Below are 25,623 nucleotides of genomic sequence, written 5' to 3' on the forward strand. Positions count from 1 at the left end.
AAGTATGACAAACTACAGACACAAGGAACTTTATACATTCTGGGATGTTTAACAGGAAGCAGTTGACCTTAAAAAAAAATGGATGAAGGTAACTAGCTGAATGAAAGATTTGAATGGCATGGAGATCATATTTGCATAGAACTTTGTCTATATTTTCTGATGCACCTTTACCATATGGAATAAGAATGGTTTTGCTGTGATCTTATGTGTAGAAGGAATAGGGGGTGGTGCATTTATTTTTATAAGGACTATAGCCATTGGCTAAAAAAGTGTTACGAAGGTCCCCGAGCTCAGTTTCAAAGGCTGTATTATTTAAACAAATAGTTCTGGCTCTGTGAGTGTTTTGAGGATGCTCAAATGGAAAAGGATAATCAGCCATTAAGAAGTTGTCACGTTTATATAGAAAGAAGAGACAATTGTTACTTTCTTTTTCTATAGAAGCATTTTAGAATGTTGGCTAAAAATATATCCAATGTGTCTGGACCATGAGGCCAAACAGCAAACACATCATCAGCACAGCAAAACTATTAGTTTAAGTGTGGGTGTGTTAAACACTTGGTTTTCAAAATGTTCCATAGAAGTTAGCTTGGGGGGAAGGAGAAAAATAGCAGTCTCATCCAATTGTTGGATGTTTTTCCTTTCCATAGGAAATAACCTACATCATGATGGAGAGGTTTAATGAAGTATTGACACCACTGGGAAAGGATTAAAAACTAATTTTAATGCTTTCAATATTTTGTCTGTCACCGAGACACCTTCAAAGAGTATAAATAACACTTGTTATACACACAAAGACAACACAATATTTAATGAAATGTAGGTGACTGAGTCCTATCTAGGTGATGTGCCCTCTATAGGCATTTGTAGGCAGCCTAGGATGTAAACTGGGACTTCTGATGATTATTGTTTCCCAAATTTTGGGAAGTTTTATACATCCATATTTGTTTAGATTAGGTTGATTTCAGTGTCGCTGCAGATTCCAAAAACAATCTTTCCTTTTTTAAATTTACTATGGTGGAGCTCGGTGATTTTCTTCCAGATGATCCTGTGAGCTGTGTCCAATACATGGTCTACAAGGCCAGATTGACCATGGTCATGATTGCAGATGTAAGATTTGTGTTAATCAAAAGACAGTGGCTGATCTACCTGTCTGTCTGAAGTAAGCCAACTTGCAGGAAAAGGGTACTTTATATACTCCAGAAACTGAGAGAGGAGGGAGCTGATCTTTGGTAGAATGGAATTATTATTACGTGATGCCTCTAAGAAGTCCAAAGACTCGTAGATTTTTTTTGTCTGTAAATTGCGTGTTCGTCAAGGCCAATTTTGATGAAAACCTGAGTTTCCAATAGAAAAAACCCTGCTACCTCCATATGAGATCAGCTCTAACTTGCGTTTAATTGAAAAAACATCCACATATAAAGATTCCTCGTCACAACGAGAATCAAACCTAGGCGTTTTCCAATCAAAGAGCACAACGTACCGTTGTTCTTCCAATTGTGCTATGGATACTCTGGGGGAGAATCTCATTTTATTAATTCTGTAATCACTGTGGCCATTGGATAGGAAGGTGGTGTTGTGTATATGATCGAGTTCAATTGAAAGAGGGTCTACTGGAACAAAGATTATAGGTCCTATTGATTACAGTTTTAATGATGCCATATTATTGGGAGGAGTGGAGGTGGGAAGGTTTGTGAATGTATCTGTCTGTGTGAGTGTGTTTTCTATATACAGTAAAGGAGATGCTACCATTCAGAAGGCATGTTACTAAGGTGTCTAGGAAGGGTAAACTATGATTATTTTCATTTTCCATTGTAAACTGCATTCGTAGACCATGAAGTGAATGGACCAATCTGAGCCATGAGGACAAATAGAGACTCATCACATATCTTAGCCAGATATGTGATGTGCCTTCTGATGGTAACATCTCCTTTACTGTATATAGAAAATCCACTCACACAGACAGATACATTCACAAACCTTCCCACCTCCACCCCTCCCAATAATATGGCATTATTAAAACTCTAACCAATAGGCTTTGTTCACATTTAATGGAATGAAATATGATGAATATATTCTCTATCTTAAGACTGCAATGCAATTTCAAGATGGGAAAGAAAGACCTATTGAACAGTATCAAAGCCATTATGATAAAATGGAAATAGTGAGATATGAAAATTGATAACAGGGGTTAATCAAATGTAAAAGTGAAGAGATTCTTATGATAAAAGCCTGAGAGCTGGGGCATATGGAATCAGGCCAAAAGCAACTAAAGCTATGAGGAGGATCATGCACTCTCTATTATCACATATTCATCTTGTTGGCTGCTATTTCTGGTTTACAAAACCTGAGCTTCTAGGAGGGAAAAAATCATGAAAAATTCCATATGGAGATGGAAAGCAAAATGATATACTAGAAAACTGTGGAAAATAATGCATGGCAAGTTGTCTTCCTTAGAGTGGAATGTCAAGCATGGTAGCCATGGTAATAACAATTGTTAAAGGGGAAACTTGAAATAAATTTGCCCACATTGAAGTCCAATAATAATGGTCCCCCCCCCTTTTTTTTTCCCCTATATTTTGTCTGTGTGATGCTTTTGGCTTATCATTTGAAAAGCAGGTGTAACAATACAACTGCAGAAGAGCAATGCTGTAAAGAGGAAAACTGCTTGCTGAGCTTTTTGTTTCATTTTTTTTTAATCAGGGGATAATTCATATTTGTTACCTTGAACATACTTCATATTTACTGCTGGAAAGTAGCTTCATCTGCTGTAGTACCCAAAACTGAAATGCATTCCTTAATGAAGATTGTTCTTATATTTGTACCTAAATAATGTGAAATTAGAAATGTTATTTAAAGGAAGGGCAGCCATCTGCCATACCAGGTAAAAAAACTCAGGTGCGATATTAAGAGTTTGCGGGATACAAGATGGGTAGCAAGCATAGGGATTTTGCATTAGAACTTCATTTTACAATGGAACTTTTTTTTTCCCAACTTATTTTTAAGTGATGCAGAAGGCATCAAGAGGCGCGATTTCCAAGAAATGCAGAACACAAAGACCACAATGCATAATCTATTCAGATGACTAATATGCATAAAAAAAAGTTTTTCCTTCCTCCAAAATCCAATAAAATTAATTGCAATATGTTGATACTATTTTTTTTTAATGGGCTATTCGCATTTCAAGAAACACGAGGGAGACACGTTTCACTTTACGCCATCTTATTCTAACTTAGTGGGAGAACACATTATACAAGATAATTAAGAAATCGATAACTTACGGAAACGAAGTCATCTTATTCATAAAACATAAGGAATGCATAAAAGCAGATATAATAAAATAGCATTTAAATTGCATGTTATATTATATTATACCTGGAGCAGATTTCTTCGATTTAGGTGGCATGATGACTTCTTGAAAGAAAGAATGCAAATAATTCAAGCGCCACCTATAAAATAATATTTAACACCCGCTTTGTAACATTTCTCCCTTTACGGTAATTATGCCTACATTAGTGTGTTATTATTCAACAATTGTTTACAGTTTGGAATTATTATTATTATTATTATTATTATTATTATTATTATTTTAACGGTGTCTCCATGGAGTCAAAAGACTCATCGCGGGAGACCCGACATTGACACACTAACCATTATTTACACAATACCTGTCATACCTCTCCTTAAATTCATTCACAGTTGAAGCATTCACAACCAGTTCTGGCAAAGCATTCCACCCATTCACAACCCTCCAAGTAAAAAATCTAGTCCTAACACTCTTGTTAACCACACTCTTACACAATCTCCAGGGATGGCCCCTCGTTCTCTCACATTCTGCATTGGTCTTAAGAATATCATCAGTATCAATCCTGTAAAATCCCTTTAACAATTTAAATACCTCTATCATATCTCCTCTCCTACGTCTATCAGCTAGTTTTTGGAGCCCACAGATCATCAATCTATCCTCATAGGGAACATCCCACAGACCTATAAGTGTCTATATAAATCAATATCAAGAGTAGCCTGATTACGAACACGTGATGAAAGGATGGGGAAGTTTGGAGCTGCCCCGGATAGTATTCAAAAGGTAAATACAATTGGTTATTTTGTATAGGGCCCCGAAACATATTAGTTTAGAATTTAACCACTGGGAAAGCGTTTGTGTCCACCTCAAAACTCTGAAACAGAATTTGGAAACATATTTTCCGAATAACTTTTATAAGAAATTTCTGTGGGTTCACGATCCATTTCAGGCTTGCATATACGAGAACGACCTTTCGTTATCGGCAAAAGAACAGCTAATTGAGCTTTCAAGTGACTTTTAAGTGACTTGATTTAAGTGATTTGAGCTTTTAAGTGGGCTTAGAATGCAATTCTGTGATTGTGGTTTGGCTCGATTCTGGATCTCGCCTTTACTGAGAAGTGAATTTACCGAATTATCTGAAGAAGCATCGAAAATCGTCACGAAGTTTTCTACAACCTATCTTTGCGAGAAAGGATTTTCATTGCTCCTTCAGATAAAAACAAAATACAGAATTCGTCTTAGTGTGTGTGTGTGCTGATCTTAGACTGAAGTTGATCAATATTGAGCCAGATATCCAATAACTCTGCAATGCTGAGAAGCTCATCCATCTCATTAAAAGTAAATAGTAAATAATTATATCATATTATTTATTTGTTTAATAAAAATCAAAGCTTTGTTCGATGAAGATACACTTTTACTCGTTTATTTCCAAGTTAATTATGTTTCCATATACAGGGTGTTTCAAAAATTATGTCCGATTTGAAAATTGTATATCTCTGCAACCATGTCCACAAATGAATGTGACCAGTACCATGGGAACGGCCTTGGCCCAGAGTTTCATATGACAACAGCTAGATGCCACTACTAGCGCCCAAATAGCCGCTACGGTTAGTTAATGAGAAGATGACGTCTAGTCAATAGAAGGAGCTTTGTTCTCGAATTTAGCAAGACTGAGTCCGTGATTACGGTGCAGCGAGTGTTTAGACGACGTTACGGAATTGATACACCACTGGACAAAAACATTCGTCATTGGTATCGACAATTTCAAGAAACAGTGTGTTTATGGACGACCTCGCACCTCAGAGGGGAATGTGCAACGAATTCAAGAGGCTTTTCAGGGAAGTTCACGCAAGTCCACTCGTTGGGTTAGCTGAGAACTTACCATCCCTCATGTGACTGATTGGCGTGTATTACGACGACGTTTGCTTATGAAGCCTTACAGATTGCAACTAGTGCAAGCTCTTCGTGTAGGTGACAAAAAAAAGAACAGATTTTTGTGCTAATCTGTTAGAGGACATGGAGGATGATACCTTCCTACAAAGGTTGATTTTTAGTAATGAAGCAACCTTTCATCTAAGCTGCAAAATTATGTGCCACAATGTGCGCATATGAGGACCTGAGAATCCACACGAAATTGTACAACATGAACGTATTTCACCAAAACTTATTTTTTGTGTGGTTACTGTTAGAAAGGTTTAAAGCTCTTTCATTTTTGAGGAAAACACTGTTATGGAAAACTCCTATCTTGGAATGCTGCAGGACTGGCTACTTCCACAGTTGAATGAAGAATGTGAAGAGTGCATTTTTCAGCAAGACAGAGCACCGCCACATTGTAACCTCCACGTTTGTCGGTTTCTAAATGAAACATTGCCTCAGTGTTCGATTGGATGCACGGGACCCACGACTTGGCACTACACTCTTGGCCACCAAAATGAAGTCACATTGTGACATCTTTTCATGGGGATATGTAAAAGACTGTGCTTATGTTCCTCCATTACCCGCTGACTTGGATGAGCTCAGAATCAGATTCATGACTGCAGTAAATTCTGTGACAGAAGACATTGTCAGACGCGTTTGGGATGAATTTAGCTATCGGCTTGATGTTTTCCGTACAGCAGGTGGAGGGCACATTGAGCATTTGTAATTCTGGTGAGTCAAACTGTACCACATTTTTATTACTAAATATATTTATTTGAAATCGGGTCATTCTTTTTCAAACACCCTGTATATCCAAAACATGCTTTTAGATTTATTATGTTATCAATGGCACAGTTTTTTCCAAATGTTGGTAATCCCCGCATACGTTTTTAAAAAAAATTACATAACTTGGTGGTCCACAGAATTGTTTTAGTTTACTTGTCCTTGGGCTTACAAAGGGTGAAAAACGCTGGCCTATAGCTGTCGGAGCATCATGGGCATCATGATGGGCCAGAGAGGATCACGGGTATCATGTATTGCGAATCACTGCAGATGCTCAGTAATAGGTCGCGTGCGATACGCTCGTATTCTGTGCTATTTTGAATTGAAAAGCATGTCTTGAACTTGAAGCTTCTTTCCATCCCTTACCGTTCGTAAATTCTTTAATAACATTGAAGTTAAGTTAAAATTTTAAAGTTAAATTTGAAAAATATTTTATTTTGTTTTTTGAATTTTGTGCTTCAAATTATGGCTGAAAAACGTATGCAGAGTATTTTATTGAACTATTTCAAAAAAAACCAAAAAAACCAAAAAAGATGATTCAAATGTTAGTAGGAATGTTATTGTCAATACCGATTTAAATTCGGTTTCCGCAGTCGTAGAGATGACAAAATCATCGAATTATCCAGAAGAAAGTACTTCCTTAGTAATAATTCTCACGACATCTCATTTTTTAAAGAACAAACATTTAATTCTGACGATAATTTAGATATTGTGAAAAAGTTGTGGAAACCAGAACCAAATTTTAATTTTCTTGCAACCTGTGCTGCAATTCACAACCGAAGTTTTCAATAGACATGGTTTGAAACATTTACATGGCTTGTGTACTCTCAAGTTGAAAATAGTATACTGTAAATATTGAGATTTGTGCACCTGTTAATGTTGGAAAATCTGAAGAACCTGGGCTGAAGTTATGCAAGGTTATAATAATTCGAAGAAAGCCATTGAAAAATTTAATAATCATCAAAAAACAACATATCATATAACGGCTGTTATGACTTACGAAATGATAAACAATATTCGAAATGGAAAATGAAAATGTATTTCAATCAATCGACAAATTGATGTAGATAGTGCATCACAAGCTGCAGTTAATCGGATACGATTAGAGCCGATTATAAAAACAGTAATTTTAAGCGGTCGGCAAAATGTATCATTGAGAGGACATCGTGATTATGGAGGATCTTCATTTGAACAGGAGCCAATCGCCAATGAAGGCAATTTTCGAGCGAGCTTTGTTAAGAACGAAAATCGATGCGGACGACAAAAACTTGGCTGAACATTTTAAACATTCTGCCAAAACTACCTACATTAGCTGGAACATACAAAATCAAATTATAAATGCATGTAATGAAATAATTTTGAACTCTTTGGTCGAAAAAATTAATTCGGCGAAATGTTTTTCAATTCTTGCCGATGAAACGTGTGACATTTCTACCACTGAACATCTTTCCTTGTGTGACAGGTATATAGACGAAGAAAATGGCAAGAAAGTTTGTGAACAATTTTTTCAATTTGTTCCTGTAACAAGCACTACAGGAAAAAACTTATCTGACAAAATATTAGAAATTGTAAATAATTATGACATCGATTTGTCTATTTACGTGGGCAAGGTTACGACGGCGCAGCATAAATGAGCGAAGTGTTTATTGGTGTCCACTCTCACATATCAGCTATATATCCACAAGCTTCATATGTTCATTGTGCATCACAGTTTGAATTTGGCAATTGGAAATGCTGTGTCTGTGACTGAAATAAGAAATTTCATTGGCATAATTTAAAAGGTACACAATTTCTTCAATACCTCTAAGAGACTGGACGTCCTTGTTGACAACATTGATAAATATACACCGGATACTAAGAGACAGAAACTACGCCAAGTTTGCCCGACTATGTGAGTGGAACGCTATGAAGCCATCATGACCATGGTGGAATTATATGATGCAGTGATTCATAATCTTGAAACAATCATTTCTTGGTAAAACAGAGACTCGTCCTCTAACACAAAACTTTTGAATACGTCATTGTGTGATTTTATAATATCTTTATTTAGCTTGCAAAAAATATTTGCGTACACCTTACCATTGTCTGTAAATAATGCAAAAATATGACAGTAACCTCTTAATTGCCCTAAATTTTGTTGATGATGTTGTGGCTCAATTAAATACCATTCGTGACACCAGAGTCTTCATTTAAAGATATTTATGATGAAGTATGTATAAAAGCCATTAATTTTAATATTAACATTAAAAAGCCAAGGACTACATCAAAACAAACATTAAGGTCCAATGTTCCAGCCGATTCTGTAGAAGAGTATTACAGGAGAACTATTTTCATTCCACTTATTGATCAAATATTGACTCAACTTCAGGATCGTTTCACTCAGCACCACGACATTTTGAATTTTTTTTTCTCTTCTACCAAATGGAAAAGATGCGCCAACAGCAAGTGCAATGGAAGATTTTCATCAGTTGTGTGAATTTTATTTTGGTGATTTACCTAGCTCAGTGGATGTGGCGTTTGCACACCACCGCGCTAGGCCGCACGAAGGAAGTCTTGGTTTCGAGTCTAGTCGGCGACTAGAGGAAATTTTTCTAAGCCTTTTTTCGACCGGTTCCCGAGTTAGTCGATCTCTGGCACGGGCAAGCAGGTTTTTCCTCCCGGAAACTCGGGTTTTTCGTCCTGTAAATTCAAGAAAATCGACCGTAGAACCCACATTATTTCAGACATTAAATATATTGTGTTAGGGTTAGAGACCACGAGATGGCGGCACATTTGAGCCGTCTCTCTTCACTGCGTACCGCTTAATTAGTGATAGCCTTGGGCCATCTGTCTCTGATTGGGTACCAGTGGAGATTGAACTGCCCACTCAGTCTCCAAAAGTTAGATAGGGCTAAATGGCCTCGCCTACTCCCGTATATACGGGAATAAAAAGGCGTTAGCTGATTTTTTTTTTTTTAAATCCAGCAATTTTGAACGCCGAATTCAAGTTGTGGTATAAGAAATTTTAAAAACCGTTTGCAATAGCTCCATGCAAAAATGACGTTTCAAAGTGTGACAAATGATATATCCTAACATCTATAACTTATTAAAAATATTTGCAACGCTTCCGGTAAGAACATGCATCAGTGAAAGGTGATTTTCTAATTTAAGCCTTTTAAAAACCTATTTAAGATTTACCATGACACAATAACGATCGAACGGACTGGCTTTGCTGTATATACACAGAGAGATTAATTTTACCACGACTGAAATAATTGAAGAGCTTCGTAAAAAGAAAAGAAAATGGATTTTATTCTTTAAATAAATTTTTATGATCACCTAATGAATTTTATTTAATGAATGAAATTTAACGAATTTTAGGATAAAACGATAAAACGGATAAAAATTAAAAATATTTTTATCCGTTCAGCTCTCTCTCCCTCCCAAGATTAAATCCTGGGTGCGTCATTTGGTACACTTCACCTTTGACATGATTAAAGATTTTCATATTATTATCTACAAAGCAAAGGCGTCAAAGCACGTTCTTCATTTCAGACAATTATTATTATTATTTTTATTATTTTAACGGTGTCTCCATGGAATCAAAAGACCCATCGCGGGAGACCCGATATTCACACACTGACCATTATTTACACAATATTTGTCATGCCTCTCCTTAAACTCATTCACAGTTGAAGCATTCACAACCACCTCTAGCAAAGCATTCCACTCATTCACACAACCCTCCAAGTAAAAAATCTCGTCCTAACACTCTTGTTAACCACACTCTTACACAATCTCCAGGGATGGCTTCTCTTTCTCGCACTTCCTGCACTGGTCTTAAAAATATCATCAGTATCAATCCTGTAAAATCTCTTTAACAATTTAAATACCTCTATCATATCTCCTCTCCTACGTCTATCAGCTACTAGTTTTTGGAGCCCACAGATCATCAATCTATCATCATAGGGAATATCCCACAGACCTGCAACAATCTTTGTAACCCGCCTCTGATTCCTCTCCACCACTTCCGCATCACGAAGAAATCCTGGTGACCAGATCTGTGCACAATAGTCCAAATGCGGACTTATTAATGCCTTATAGAGTGGAACAGTAACCTCCCTTTCACTGCTTGTTAGTGTGTTCCTCAACAACCATGTAATTTTATGTGATGTTTTGGCAATCTTTGCAATATGCCCTTTAAACTTAAGTTCTCCGTCCACATTAACTCCCAAGTCTCTTGTCTCATCAACTTCTTGAGTTCAGTTCCGTTAATATAGTAAACAGCATGCGATGTCATCCTTCCGTAGTGCATCACCTTACACTTAGCCACGTTGAATTGACAGCCATTTACCTTAGTCCATACCGTCAGCCTATTTAAGTCATCCTGTAAGATATTTACATCATTTGAATTGATTATCACTCTTCCCAATTTTGCATCATCAGCAAACAAGTGGATATTTCATTCAAGGAATTTCCAATATCACTGATGTACAAATTACACAATAGAGGACCAAGCACTGAACAAGTGGATATTTCCATTCAAGGTATTTCCAATATCCCTGATGTACAAATTACACAATAGCGGACCAAGCACTGAGCCCTGAGGTACACCACTAGTCATTTGCCTTTTCCTGGACTCAGCTCCTCCGTAAACCACTCTTTGATATCTGTCCACCAGCCATCCTTTAATCCATATCACCATCTTCGGATCCATACCCATTTGCTCTAATTTATGTAACACAGTTCCATGTGGAATCCTGTCAAAATTCTTTGTAATGTCAAGCAGTATCACTGAGTAGGGATTTCCTTTATCCAACTCCACTGTTACTTTATTATAGAAAGTAAGCAAATTACTTAGTCAAGACCTACCCTTCACAAAACGATGTTGCCCCTTATAAAGTATCATATTGCTGTCCACCCAGTCCTGAATTCTAATTTTTACCAATTTCTCCAAAATCTTAACCACCCCCTTCAGATATATTGATTGGTCTATAATTTGCAACCTCAGTCTTAGAGCCTCCCTTGTGCAATTGAACTATTTTCCCCTCTTTCCACTCTATTGGCACTTTACCAGAACTGAGGCTTAAATTAAACATCCTGGTTAGAGGAGTTGCTAATTCTCTTGCACATTCTCGTATCACACGGGCCGATATGCCATCTAACACAATGGCTGTGTTAACATTAAGGTTCTTTAAAATATTAAGCACCTCAATTTAGTCTATCTCTAGACTCTCATCAGTCAATGGCACATTTGACACTCATCACTACCTAGACGGTACACTTTTGTGAAATGATCACTAAGCAACTCAACTATTTGATTAGCTTCTGTAATTTCCCTACCATCAACACTTTTTAAAGTAATCTTTCCATGGATATTCTTCCTTTTACTAGCCACATAGCGAAAGAACTCTTTAGGGTTTCTTTTGGATTCATCAGCTAGCTTCCTCTCATAATTAGCTTTCCTTACCACACAGGTTACTCTCTTTGCCTGTGTCTTGTATTGCTCAATGGAACGCTCATCACCTTTTTCTTTATACATCCTCCACAACATTTTCTTTATCTGCAACTCCTCTTTATTTGTATTATTCATCCATTTTTCTCCTACTTGATTTCTCCTTCTGACTATGGGAATACAGTCTGATACAGCTTTCTTCAAATACTCCTTGAGAAGCTCCCACGCATCATCAACATCTCTCCCCTTGAAATTCTCATGCCATAGTACAGCTGAAAGCTGACTTCTCAGCTTGTCATAATCACCAGCCTTGTAATTCCACATACACCCATCCTTAATAGAATATTCAGCACATCTTACAATCTCCCAGGTCAAGACCACATGATCGCTTTCCCCAAGTGGAGACATTGTTCCTTGTGACCATCCCCCCCCCCCCAATCTATGTCCCCAAAGTTAAAATCCCCCATAATAATTACTTGACCTTCACTCATCGTGCTAATCTGCTAATATATGCTATGTACATTCTCCCTTAATCTGTGAAGTATTGTACGAAATTTTAATTTTTTCAATTATTTGAAATATTTTTTCAAAATATTTCAGATAATTAACTTGAATTACGTTCTTCGAGAACAAACAAACTGTATTGTCGACTAAGCGATTAGACAAAATTAGCAACCAAAAAAAAAATAAAAATAAATAAATTAATTAAAAATGACATTGGTTCTCTAAGGTAATATTTAAGTGAAGAAAGTACAATGTTACAAAATAAAATTCAAGTATTACTATCATATTCTGTTGGTACTAACACTTATTATGGCTATTATTTTATTATGGTTAATAAAAAGTTTTCTCAATATGCAAGTAGAATATAATATATGTGTAACCATGTGTAACGAATATGTGTAAGCAAGGGCCGTAGCCATACTGGTTACTAGAAAAGTAATTAGCTTAAAACAGACACTGAGAGTCCGGGGACCGCATCTAAGCGGGCTCCCTTACCAGTTATAATAATGTACATGTTGATATTTTAATTCCTAATCGAATGAACCAATTTGTAAATCAATACCTTATTTGGTTATGATATATGAGTTATAATGATCTCTTATACCATACGTTTAAAATAATTGTCAATATTCTTTAATTCCATAAGGTAGTTTCTCAGTCTTTTTCTGAATACATATTCTGTGGTTATAGATTTAATTTCATTCGGAAGTTTATTATAGCTGCTCGTTGCAATGTATTCGAAAGATTTATGAAAAATTTCTTTGTTAGCCTTAGGTACTTACAGCGTGTTTCGACCACAGCGCAATCCATAGTCTACATTATATACCAAGAAACTTTCAGTGTTTCTTTTTACATATAACAGACAACCATAGAGATATTGTTTCTGAAATGGTAGAATATTATGAACGATATACAGATGATTGGTTGAATGTGCAAAGTCGGTAGTAGTTATGGCTCTAATTATTCTGTTTTGTATTCTTATTAATGGAAGCAGATTGTTATAATAGTCTCCTTCCCAACAGGTAATGCTATATTGCAGTGAAGAATTTACCCAGGAATAGTATATCTTAAAAATGCTGCATTTACAAATTTTTTAACATAATATATTCTGTTAATTATGAACTTAAACTTGTTTATTAAGAAAGTGGTGTGGGAGTTCCACTTCAAATTGCTATCGATATGGAGGCCCAAATACTTGACGGTTTTTGTTTTTTTGATTAAGCTACATTTACAATTTAGAGTATCACTGCATTTCCTTTGATGCCATTTTATAGTTATACTGTGATCTAATTTGTCTGTTAATGTAAAGTACATATATCTGTTTTGCCCTGGCATTAAAACTTGTACAATAAAAGGAGGGGAAAAATAATTTCTATATTTTTAGTCTATCCAATAGAACTACAAAATAATAACAAGGAACTGCGTTTCTTGCTGTAGGCAACTGAGACACAGCTATGATCGCGAGATAATCTGGTTTAATTTAGTTAAGTGTTCTCTTCAGTGTTAAGGATTATCTCAGCTTCTAATGGACAACACTGCCAATTGCGCTTCTTATCAATATTCTTTCAACAGATAACATGCATGGTATCCAGATTTTGCTGGACGTCTATAGCATTTCTAGCCAGTTGGGAAATTAATATATGTATTTTTCAAAGTACACAATTTTACATAAAATATGTGTTTTGATTTTTTTAACCTTTACATTTTAACTACATTTAAAAACGTAAGGTACGCTCAACTTACAATTGCATTGGGCCGCCAGAAACCCTAGAGAGGGCACTGTGTATACCTAAGGTAAGGAGGGTTAATCAGATAATAGTCATATGAATGAGTAATATCATATCATTAAGCACGATCTGCAGAAGAATAAAATGTTGTTGAGGATATGTAAAGCGAAAGGTGACCAGCAAACTCATGAAAAGTACCTGTCTGAGCCTTGTACTCATAATAGTACAAGGCTCAGGCAAGAATGGTAACCAGCATGAAGAGGAAGGCAAATCTAGCCAAGCAGACCAAAGGAAATCCCAAAGATTTATTTTATTTTGTGACAAGGAAGAGGAAGAATTACTATGGAAGATTAACATAAGTAGTGATGGTCACGAGGAGACAGAAGTTGATGAAATAGTTGAGTTACTGAATGACCACTTTGCAAGGGTATATCATCCTAATAAAGTAACAGCTGTAACATATATGACAGACACTGATGAGGGAGCAAGTCGATGAACTTCAGGTTCTTAGGATATTGCAGAATCTATGTAAATAGAGCTATCTGACTAGATGGGATATCAGTTAAGGTTTTGCGAAAATGTGCAAGGGAAATGACAATGCCTCTAATTAAGCTCTTTAAATCTTAGCTCTGGTAGAGTTCCAAGGGAGTGGGAAAAGGCCAAAATAATCCCATCGCATAAGGGAGGTTCTAAGACTACAGTAGCAAATTATAGACCAATCAGTATCTCAGGCATGCTAGTAAAAGTATCAGAAAAATTGGTCAGATATAGTATTTAAAATTGAATAGATAAAAGTATGATACTGTATCAGTGGTGTAGCTGGAGCTTTTGCCACCTCTCTCAGTACACACCAAAAATACTACAAAAAGTCAAAACGACGTATAGGGAAATAAATTAAAACACTAATTGAAAGGGGGATCGAAATCTACGAAACTCGGATCGAAATCCATAGCGATTCATGACGAAAAAACTATCGGCGGGCCCAAGTGTAAATGATCACTTGGGTAGTACAACACCAGGGCAACTCCATGCAAAGGTGGAGCGAGCTCCGTCACTAACTTTAATATTCTCTCATAATGTAAAACCCTAAGAGATGTATATATATATTGTTTTACATTATGAGAAGTGGTTACTACCCAGACCGGTTTCAACCTTTTTTGAAAGTGATCATTTACACTTGGGCCCGCAGATAGTTTTTTTCTGCATGAAACTCTATGGATTTCGATCCGAGTTTCGTACCCGGCTATAAAATAGAACGGGATTTACCATCCCCCTTTCAATTAACATATTCGCCGGTAAAATAGCCTTTCGGTTTATTATCTTAGAAATTAAAACATTGTTTTTTTTTTTTTTTTGAAGTAAAACTTTAATATCAACATTCTAAAATGTTATTTTTCTTGCTTTTCTGTTAGCAAAATCGTCGATGACATTGGCGAAGTCTATTTCATAGTACTATAGGTAATTCTTAATCAATTTTATTTAGAAAAACTCCTCTCACAACTAGCAACGCTTACAGTAATTGTGAGGAAAATTCGCAGTAGTATTACAATATTTGGAAATGAGTTCTCGAGACTGTATTTTAGAATTAACTGCAAAAATTCCAAAAGGTTCAAAGTGCCGCCCGATTCGGACCCCCCCCCCCCCCAAGCTACGCCTCTGCACTGTATGAGGGTCAATATGACTTTGGGAAGGGTGGTCATGCCTTTAGTAATTTACTAACTTTTTATCATAGAGTAACAGCTGATTTGGATAAAGGAAATGGCTATACGATGATTTTTCAAAGCCATTTGACAGACTACCACATGCCATTCTGTTACGCAAATTAGAACAGATGGGGACGGACATGACAAAGGGGCATAGAGGATGCAAGCACCAATTTCACTGAGCTACACAGGCCTTATACTACTACTACTACTACTACTACTACTACTAATAATAATAATAATAACTGCATCCGCTCTCTAGCCAAAAGGCTGCGGGTTCGAATCCCACAGTGGGCATGGATGTTTGTGATTGTCCGTGAAAATACCAGTGGTGATCGGCGGTAGATGGCGTTAGCGTAGTTGCGGTCAGTTGGTGACTGAGTGTTGGAGATGGAATTGTAGCGCTGGTGCCCTCCCCGATGAGTCTTTGGACTCCCTGGAGGTGTCAAATAATAATAAAATAATAATAATATATTCGGCTTCGATGGCCGTCTTGTATAAATTCGATGTATATGACTGCGCATGCGCGAGTAATGAGTGATACACGTATGTAGGAAGAATTCGTATCGTAATTTTGATTCGTATTTTTTAGTTTTTAGTAAAAGATGTAATGGTAGAATCACAAATATAATATGATATTACAACGGACCCATATACAAGTGAATATCCCGTTTTCATAACTGTTCGTTGAATGAAAACACTTTATTTCTTTATATGTTTACATGTGAAGTTTACGCTACGTACGCACGTGTTTTGGCCCGTATACTGTTGGTCTGCTAGCTCTGAGCCATGTGCTTTTGTAAAGGTAATGATTTGTATTCATTTTGTCCTGTTTCATGACGAACGGTTTAAAATTGGTCTTAACGATTGAAATTTTATAGTGCTTAACTTCTAGTTAATCTCGAGCAGTTTACTTCACTTCATATTGGGTTTGTTTTCACATTTTGAAACTAAACTAACGATGAAACTAGTTCTTGTCGCTATATGCGAGATTTGGAAAATTTATATAGGCAATTAAGAAGTTACCTGAATTACCGAAATATCTCTCCAACAGCAGCACTCAAGTTTGCTATCTCGGTTCGCAAGACGTTTTGCTACTATTCACTGGTGCAATAGTATTTCAGTTTGGATAACTGAGAAATGGTCGGTATTGATATTTTGAGTACAAACCAGAGATGACAACTAATAAATTATTATTTGAAGTTTTGAGAGAGATCACTTTCCCATACAATTTGTGATGTTGGAAACATTTGAGGTAAGGATACTTGATTTAATAATAGTGTTACAGGAATTGTGGAATATGCAGCTATTTTGCTGTCGCACAGTTAGAGCCACTTGATCTTTAGTGTGGTCATAACTGTGGAGTTCGACAGCATAACAGGATTAACAGGAATTATTATTATGCATCTTCATGAACACTCATACTAACCACAACCCTTCCATGTTGTGAGGCATCTTTATGGTGGATGGTTTCCCGGTAATAGTACTGGCCACATTTCCTCCTCTGTTTCTATACTTTCTTCCTATTTGCTCTACTTCTCTAGTCTTTTTACTCTCCTATCTTCCAGACCACTGTCACTGAAATTCAATGTCCTACCAGCATGTTTGCCATGTGGTGTGATCTGTGGACATTCAAAATGATGGATCTTGGTAATCTTCTAAAATGGGTAGTTCTGGATGGCTTGGCAAGTATCATTCGTTTAGCATATGATACAGACAGATACTGAATGATCCTGGCCAAGATCATTTGGGCCTGCCTACAAGGGTCAAACAATGTTAGAGTAAATCTCCTTTTTCATGGTCTGAGTCAAGCTGTAATGCTGATATAGCATCTTGAATAACCCTGGTATTGCATTTTTCAGTGCATTTATTGCCCTCTGGATAGTGAACATCTGTGGGTGGGGAACTTTGGCACATAACCAGAATTATCTCTTTGATCACAAATCCTTCATTCTTATATTTAAGAATGTCTCTATATAGATTAAACGATGTGGTTAGTATGAGTGTTCATGAAGGTGCATAATAATAATAATTCCTGTTATCCCTACATGCTGTCAAATTCCACAGTTACAAATTCCATGGTTTAATGACCACATTAATGATCACATGGTTCTAAATGTGCAACATTAGGCTCCAAACAGATAGATGAATTATCTGACAATGGAAATAAGAAACAATTCTCGATGAATTTTAATTATATTCTGATTGAATCATTCTGTTGATTCTGTTTACAGTGTTCGAGACATGGTCTTCTAGACCTGACTCTCTATAGCAGGGGCAAATGCAAGTCTTGGAATTCACGCTTGCTCTTGTTATCATTCAGGGAGTGAGAGGTGTGATTGAAATCTGATTAGAGAAATAATGAATTACTGACCATTTAAAACTATATATTTAGTAATTTATGTACATTTAATCATGGAAATACAACATTTATTTTACAAATGATATTCTATCTTTTTCAATTTAGCTACTTGAATACAAATTCTACCCTACTTTATGAACTGGTCAATAACATCATCATAAAAGGTTGGTTGTAACTTAATTTTCCCAAGCAACAAGCACACTTGTTGCTGGCTGAAGCTCACTGGCTAGAGCTACTTTCACTGCATATGGCCTGTGTTTAAGACGACGTGAAGGGAGCGGAAATGGCTATGTGCGTGCATGAAATCACAGTGCTGCAGCGAGGACCTGGAAGCTCCCACAACCAAGCAAGCCAAGGTAGCTTTGACTAGATGAGCAAGCATCGGTCTTCAGTACACAATTCAAAGCTCAATTATTGCCGTGCAAGCTTAAGATGTCTTCTGTCTACAAAAATAAAAATCTTAAATGGAATGCTTATAAATGCATGCATTTATTAACAAATAAATATTACTTCTTTCTCAAGTAATGAGCTTGCTCAGCAAGCATGGAGAATTCACCCCTGCTCTATAGTCATGATTATGGATGTATTTTTTATTCTTCCAAGTAGATGTTGGATGAGAGCCTGTGTAGCTCAGTGGATGTGGCGTTTACACACCACGGCGCTTGGCCGCATGAAGGAAGACTTGGTTTCGAGTCTAGTCGACACTAGAGGAAATTTTTCTAAGCCTTTTTTCGACCGGTTCCCGAGTTAGTCGATCTCTGGCACGGGCAAGCAGGTTTTTCCTCCCGGAAACTCGGGTTTTTCGTCCCGTAAACTCAAGAAAATCGACCGTAGAACCCACATTATTTTCAGACATTAAATATATTGTGTTAGGGTTAGGGACCACGAGATGGCAGCACATTTGAGCCGCCTCTCTTCACTGTGTACCGCTTAATTAGTGATAGCCTTGGGCCATCTATCTCTGATTGGTACCAGTGGAGATTGAACTACCCACTCAGTCTCCAAAAGTTAGATAGGGCTAAATGGCCTCGCCTACTCCCGTATACGGGAATAAAAAGGCGTTAGCTGATTTTTTTTTTTTTTTAAGATGTTGGCTGTATCTTCTAGTCTGTTGACAATCCCTTATTCCTGTAAGTTGGTGGGAATAAGCAACCCTATACATATCAGGAACTGAGAGAGGAGTTGGCTATTATGGAAGTATATAAATGCAGCCAGTTTCACCTAGGGTTCGAAGCAATGCAGAGATCATATTTCTTACTTTTTTTTTAAGTCTGCTTTTTCTGATGTAGAGAATATTTACTGTATTACTTTTCCTGGACATGAGAGAATAGTTTTTGTATTACTATAATTTGTCAATACAGGAAGTCAAGGTTTGTAGGAATTATTAAAGTAATTTGTTAATTCTCTTGGAGTTGTAACCATTAGATAAAAAGGTGTGATATATATGGTTTTGTTCAGTCATGTTTATGGGAAAAAGCACAGATCTAAAGCTGATAATTAATTACCTAAATTTATTTAGCTGATTAGATTACTAAGTCAATATTTCACCTTGGTCACCAAGGGGAAAGAGAGCCCCCCCCATAGCCTAGTGATCTGTATCCATAACATGGTCTGCCATCCCAGAACAGCTGTAGTGCAGATAATGGATATAGTTTGTTCTTTCCATTTGACTGCAGTATAGGGATGTGCAACACCATGATTTGGCTTTGGCTGAATATTTGGCCAAAGCATGCTGAATTAAATTTTAAAAAGCAAATGTTTTGGAAAATAATACACTTATTAAAAACTAATTAAAAAAAAATTTAATGTGTATATATTTTTGTTTAAAACATTTTTTTATAAAATTTCATTCATAATTTTTAAAATGTATTATTATTATTATTATTACATGGTATTTCCACAGAATCCTAAGACTCATCATGGGAGACCTAAACTATCAACACAATATTTATCATACCTCTCCTTGAAACCATTAATAAACAAAGCACTCACAAGTGACTCAGGCAACCCATTCCATTCATTCACCACTCTCCAGGTAAAAAATCTAGTCTTCATGCCCTTGCTAACCACACTCTTACCCAACTTCCAGAGATGACCTCTTGTTCTGTCCCCACTAGCTGAGTGCTGAAACATTTCCCCCACATCATTCTTATAAAATCCTTTAACAAACTTCAATTTTTTTATCATATCCCCCTTTTTTGCCTATTCACCAACTTTTGCAATCCACAAACCCTCAATCTATCTTCATAGGGAGCATTCCATAGACCACTTACCATTTTCATCACTCACAAGAAACTCAGTCAACTAGATCTCAGCACAGTAATCCAGTTGTGGTCTTATCAAGGCTTTGTAAAGAGGATTGATAATTCCCTTATCTCTGCTTGTTAGTGTTTTCTTCAGTAACCAAATAATCCTATGAGCTACCCTGGCTACTTGAACAATATGCCCTCTAAACTTCAACTCTGTTTCTACTATTACTACTACTACTCCAGTATAGCTTGTAATCTTTGTATCCCAAAATGCATAACTTTACACTTTTCCACATTAAATTGACATCCATTATGTTTTGCCTATATTATTATTATTATTACCACCCCAAGATCTCATGGAGTCAAAGACTCATCTGGGAGGTCCTTTTATCACACACACACACAGCTCATTATACCATGTTTTAAACACATTCAAACTCTTTGCAGACACCACATTCTCAGGCAAGGCATTCCAATCATTCACAACTCTGCACGAAAAAAACCTGCCTCTCACTCCCCTACTCACACCCTTTTATACAGTTTCCAGGGATGACCTCTGGTTCTCCCCTGATCTCCCACAATTCTCTGTAAAACTTCTCCAGCATTGATCCTATAACAACCCCTTATCAACTTGTAAGTCTATCATATCCCCCCCCCCCTCTTCCTCCTGTCCACCAGACTCCGCAAATTACATCTTCTCAATCTTTCCTCATACTCGACATTCCAGAGGTCAGAAACTACCTTAGTCAGTCGCCTTTGGACCCTTTCCAACATCTCTTCATCCTTCTGGAAACCCGGTGACCAAATCTGGGTACAAAAGTCCATGTGTGGCCTAATCAAAGCCTTATACAACGGAACAAGAATCTCCCTACTTCTACACATCAGTGTCCTCTGCATCATTCCCAGAAGCCTTTGTGTTTTCACAATTTTGGTGATGTGTCCCCTAAATTTTAGATCCTTATCCACTATCACCTCCAGATCTCTTATTTCCTCTACCTCCACCAATATATTCTCACCAAGCATAAATGCTGCATCCCATCTTTGTTTTCCAAATTTTAAAACCTTATATTTTGCAACATTGAACTCACATCCCCATTTCCGTGCCCAATCACTCAATGTATTCAAGTCTTCCTGTAAGGCCACAATATCTTCAGTACACTTCATGGTTCGTCCCAACTTTCCATCATCTGCAAACAACTGAACATCTCCATCCAAATCTTCACCTATATCATTAATATACAAGTTAAACAGCAATGGACCTAAAACAGACCCCTGAGGCACTCCACTAGTGACTTTCCTTTTCCTGGATATTGCTCTCCCCATACACAACTTGTTGATACCTATCAGATAGCCATTCTCCAATCCAATGCACCAATCTAATATCCAACCCCATCTGCTCTAGTTTGACTGTCAACCTATCATGAGGTACTCTATCAAATGCCTTTGTGAAATCGAAGTATATTACTGTGTATCCTTTTCCTTTGTCCAAGGAAGCAGTCACTTTATTGTAATAAGTAAGTAGATTACTAAAACATGACCTCTCTTTAGCAAGTCTGTGCTGTCCATCAAAGATAATACCATTGTTATCAACCCAACTCTGGATCCTAGTTCTCACAAGCTTCTCCAACAACTTAACCACAACACCTGACACACAGATAGGCCTGTAGTTTGATGCTCGAGTTTGATCACCTCCTTTATGAAGTGACACAATCTTGCCCTCCTTCCACTCCTTAGGAACTTGACTGACTGCAAGACTCATATTAAAAAAATATGTCAAGGCAGATGTCAACTCCCTGGCACATTCTTTCAGAATACGTGGTGATATATTATCAAGTCCCACAGCCTTATTGACATTTAGTTTACTCAACTCCCCATACACCTCTTGCTCACCTACAGTCAGTCTCTCCTCCCCATCATCAACTTCTCTCTCCATGAAGTCACGTTCACAAGGTTGAAACTGCTCATTAAGTATCTCCACCACACATTCTGCATCAGCTGTCTTTATACCATTTTCTCCAATCAGTGTCATCCTTCCATAATTATTCTTTCTTTTGCTGGCTACATATCGTAAGAACTCCTTAGGATTCTTTTTGGCTTCATTAGCCAACTGCTGTTCATACCTTTCTTTAGCTACCCTCACCAACCAAGTCACCCTCCTTGTTTGGTCTTTGTAGACCTCATGGAATTGGTTATTTCAACTTCTCTTATGCTGCTTCCACAATGCCCTTTTTCTCTGTATTGCATGCTTAATCTCTTTATTCATCCATCTCACACCCACCTTATTTAACCTTCTCACCCTTGGAATACATTTAGACATTGCATCTACTAAACAGTTTTTGAAAATCCCCCAAGCTGCATTGATTTCTTTTCCAGCTAACTCCTCATTCCACTCTACACCCACAAGCTGTCTCCTGAGCTCTTCATAATCACCCCCCTTGTAGTTCCACATATACCCTTTTTTCACAGAGGTCCTCCCACTGCTGGCAACCACCCAGGTAATCATCTCATGGTCACTCTCACCAATTGGTGGATGATTTGACACCTCATTTACAATTACACACTCTGATGAGATGACAAAATCCAAGACCCTCAATCATCGTGTGCCCTCTGTTACATACTGTCTGAGGTAGTTATCCCTCAAAAACTCAAGAAACTCATTTTCTTTACTTCCAGTTGCTATTGTTAGATCCTGAATGGAGAGCTTTACAAGTAAATTCTTTATTCAGGAATTAACATGATATTTACTACTAATTAAGGAGATATCTGCACATCAGCTAATAATTATGAAGTATTATTTTATGTTATGTAATAATATGTAGTTCGTATGTGCTATATAGTGAGAGTTATTCCTGCATACCTGAAATGAGAAACAGAGAATTATGTGTCAAAATGGTAAGAATTGTGTAAGGGAATTGTTAAGTTATTTGTAATTTCCATTTTTAAGCTGGGATTTAGACAATTTGGGATTTAGCCGACCAAATTGTATTCTTATTGGTTAAACCAAAATAAAAAATGATGGTACAACATGACAAAATTTCATGCCGGCTGGGGCGTCGCCCGGTGAAACAAGGCCCCCGTTGTTTTCGCCAGGAAACCAGGGCGAACAGCGAAAAGTCAGCTACTGGAACAAATCTGAAAACAAACCCCAACTCAACATCACCAGAGTTAAAGATCGGTACTATCAATGTAAGAAGCCTGAATGGCAAAGAAATGGAGCTAGCTGAGGAATTAGATAAGTACCAGATCGACATAATAGGGGTGACTGAAACAAAAAAGACCAAAACTGGTGAGATCTTTCTGAGCAATAAATACAAAATGTTATATTCAGGCAATAACAATCAAGGAAAAGAAGGAGTAGCCTTAGTATTCAACACAAAATACGAGGCTAATCTTCTTGAATGGCAGTCAGTCTCAAGTAGAGTAATGTGGGCAAATATGAGAATGGGGAACTGGACAATGAGACTTATTTGTGCCTATGGTCCCACAGAAGGTTCTACTAAGGTAGAAGTGGAGGAATTTTTTGAGGCTCTAGAAAAAGCAACTGACACAAGGAAAAAGGAAAAGTTGGTCCTTGTTGGGGATCTAAATAGTAGAGTAGGAAATGATTGTGAGACATACAAAAATATTTTGGGAAAATTTGGAGAAAAGAGCAAAGCTAATAATAATGGCAAATATCTGTTGGATTTCTGCTCAGGACATGGACTGGTTATTACTAACACCATGTTTCAACATAAAAATGTGCACAAATTCACATGGAGAGAAGAGGCTAGGAATAAGAAAAGTCTCATTGACTATGTTATTGTTGATAGTGATGTTTTCTCCCTAGTGCAGGACACCAGAGTGTACAGAGGATTTGAAATTGGAAGTGATCACTATTTAGTCTTGAGCAGGATAAAATTGAATTTCATATTGAAAAGAATAACATGTAAGAAAGTTTTAAAGCGAATAAAAGTTGAGCAGCTCTCAGATGTAAACTGTAGACTAAAATACAGAAATATTATTGAAAAGAAAATGAAAGTGTTTGAGAACAGGAATCAAACCTTGGAGATTCAGTGGCAAACTCTGAAGGAAACATTGATTGATTCTGCCAGAGAGGCGTGTGGTGAGGTTGTGTGCAAAGATAAAAAAATCAGAACTCCCTGGTGGACACAGGAAGTTAAAGAGGCAGTGAAGGAAAAGAAGAAAGCATATCAAAAGTTCCTGGCAAATAAGTCAGCTTTTACTCTTACAGAATACAGAGACAAATGTAAGAAAGCTAAACAGTGTGTAAAACTAGCTAAACAAAAGTCATGGGAGGACTTTGGCAAGAATATAGAAAATAAATATCAAGAAGGTGGCAAAATATTCTGGAGGTTGTTGAAGAAGCTTAGGAATGGAGGAAAGAGTGCTGTAAAAGGAATTAGAGATGATAAAGGTGAAATGAAAACAGGAGAAAAAGATATCGTTGAAGTATGGAGTAATTACTTTGAAAAACTGCTAAATGAAACAAGCAGTGATGACAGCACAGTGATAAAAAACACTGACCAGGCATGCAGTCAGGAATACATATCCATACTTGAAGTAGAAAAAGCCATCAAAGGCTTGAAATGTGGAAAGGCAGCAGGAGTAGATGATATTCGACCAGAAATGCTGAAGTATGGTGGTATAAGAGTCTTACAGTGGCTGCACTGCATAGTTCAGAAAGCCTGGACTGAGGGACGAATTCCCGATGATTGGAGTAGAGCTCTCATAGTACCCATATATAAAAAGGGAAATAAAACTGAATGTGAGAATTACAGAGGTATTTCCCTACTGAGTGTTCCTGGCAAGATCTATGCAAGTATACTTGAGAAATGGTTGAGAAGAATTGTGGAAGAAAAGCTTGGTGAAGAACAAGCTGGATTCAGGCCAAACAGAGGCTGTCAGGATCAGATCTTCACTTTACGACAAATAGTCGAGAAAGCATGGGAATATAACAAAGATCTGTATTTAAGTTTTGTCGATTTGGAAAAGGCATATGACAAGGTGCCAAGAGAGAAGCTATTCAATACGCTGCAGTTATATGGTGTTAATTGGGCAATACTTAGTCTTTATTTGAATTGTGAGTCAGCAGTTAGAATTGAAGGAAGTACAGGAAGATGGTTTAATGTTAAATCTGGTGTGAGACAATGATGTACATTATCCCCTCTGTTATTCATCATCTATATGGATCACATTATGAAGGAATGTGGTATTAAACCTGATATCAAAATTGGAGATGTTAATGTCAGCTCTTTGCTTTATGCGGATGATGTTATACTTCTAAATAAATCTGCTACAAGTCTGCAAGATTCTCTGACTAAATTGAATAGCTGTTGTAATAGATATTGTATGAAGGTCAGCAATAAAAAGACAAAGACAATGAAAATAGGCAGAATCATTGAAAATGTCAACTGTGTTGTGAATGGAGAACCTGTGGAACAAGTAAAACATTTCAGCTACTTAGGCACAATTTTTACTGAAGACGGTAAACTAAATATAGAAATAGACAACAGAATCAGCAAAGCTGGTATCGTGGGAAGTCAAATGAATAAATTCATTTGGAATAAGAAAGAAATTAGTTGGAACACTAAATTAGCTGTATACAAGACTGTGTTCAAACCAATTTTAACTTATGGATCTGAG

At 36.9% G+C, this 25,623-nt stretch overlaps 2 protein-coding genes across 3 annotated transcripts in view; one reads left to right on the plus strand and one right to left on the minus strand.

Annotated features, from left to right (window-relative positions):
• RpL23A (ribosomal protein L23A) overlaps positions 1 to 3,428 on the minus strand; it is a 49,399-nt gene extending 45,971 nt beyond the window's left edge. The window contains exon 1 of the mRNA XM_090401320.1: positions 3,373 to 3,428. Within this exon, the coding sequence (XP_090257446.1) occupies positions 3,373 to 3,403 (31 nt within the window). The 5' untranslated portion in view covers positions 3,404 to 3,428. The remainder of the gene's footprint in view (positions 1 to 3,372) is intronic.
• A 12,467-nt stretch (positions 3,429 to 15,895) lies between these two features.
• Ada2a (Transcriptional adapter 2A) overlaps positions 15,896 to 25,623 on the plus strand; it is a 184,524-nt gene continuing 174,796 nt past the window's right edge. Inside the window, exon 1 of one of the 2 annotated variants that reach the window (XM_090401481.1) lies at positions 15,896 to 16,624. In XM_090401481.1, coding sequence (XP_090257607.1) covers positions 16,607 to 16,624 — 18 coding nt within the window. In that variant the 5' untranslated portion in view covers positions 15,896 to 16,606. The remainder of the gene's footprint in view (positions 16,625 to 25,623) is intronic. The other variant, XM_090401480.1, reaches the window with a different exon arrangement.

The sequence above is a fragment of the Typopeltis vanoorti genome, chromosome 12 (assembly GCF_054136105.1).
Source record: "Typopeltis vanoorti isolate ZY-2024b chromosome 12, IOZ_Tvanoo_1.0, whole genome shotgun sequence".
In the NCBI taxonomy this organism is placed as follows: domain Eukaryota; kingdom Metazoa; phylum Arthropoda; class Arachnida; order Uropygi; family Thelyphonidae; genus Typopeltis; species Typopeltis vanoorti.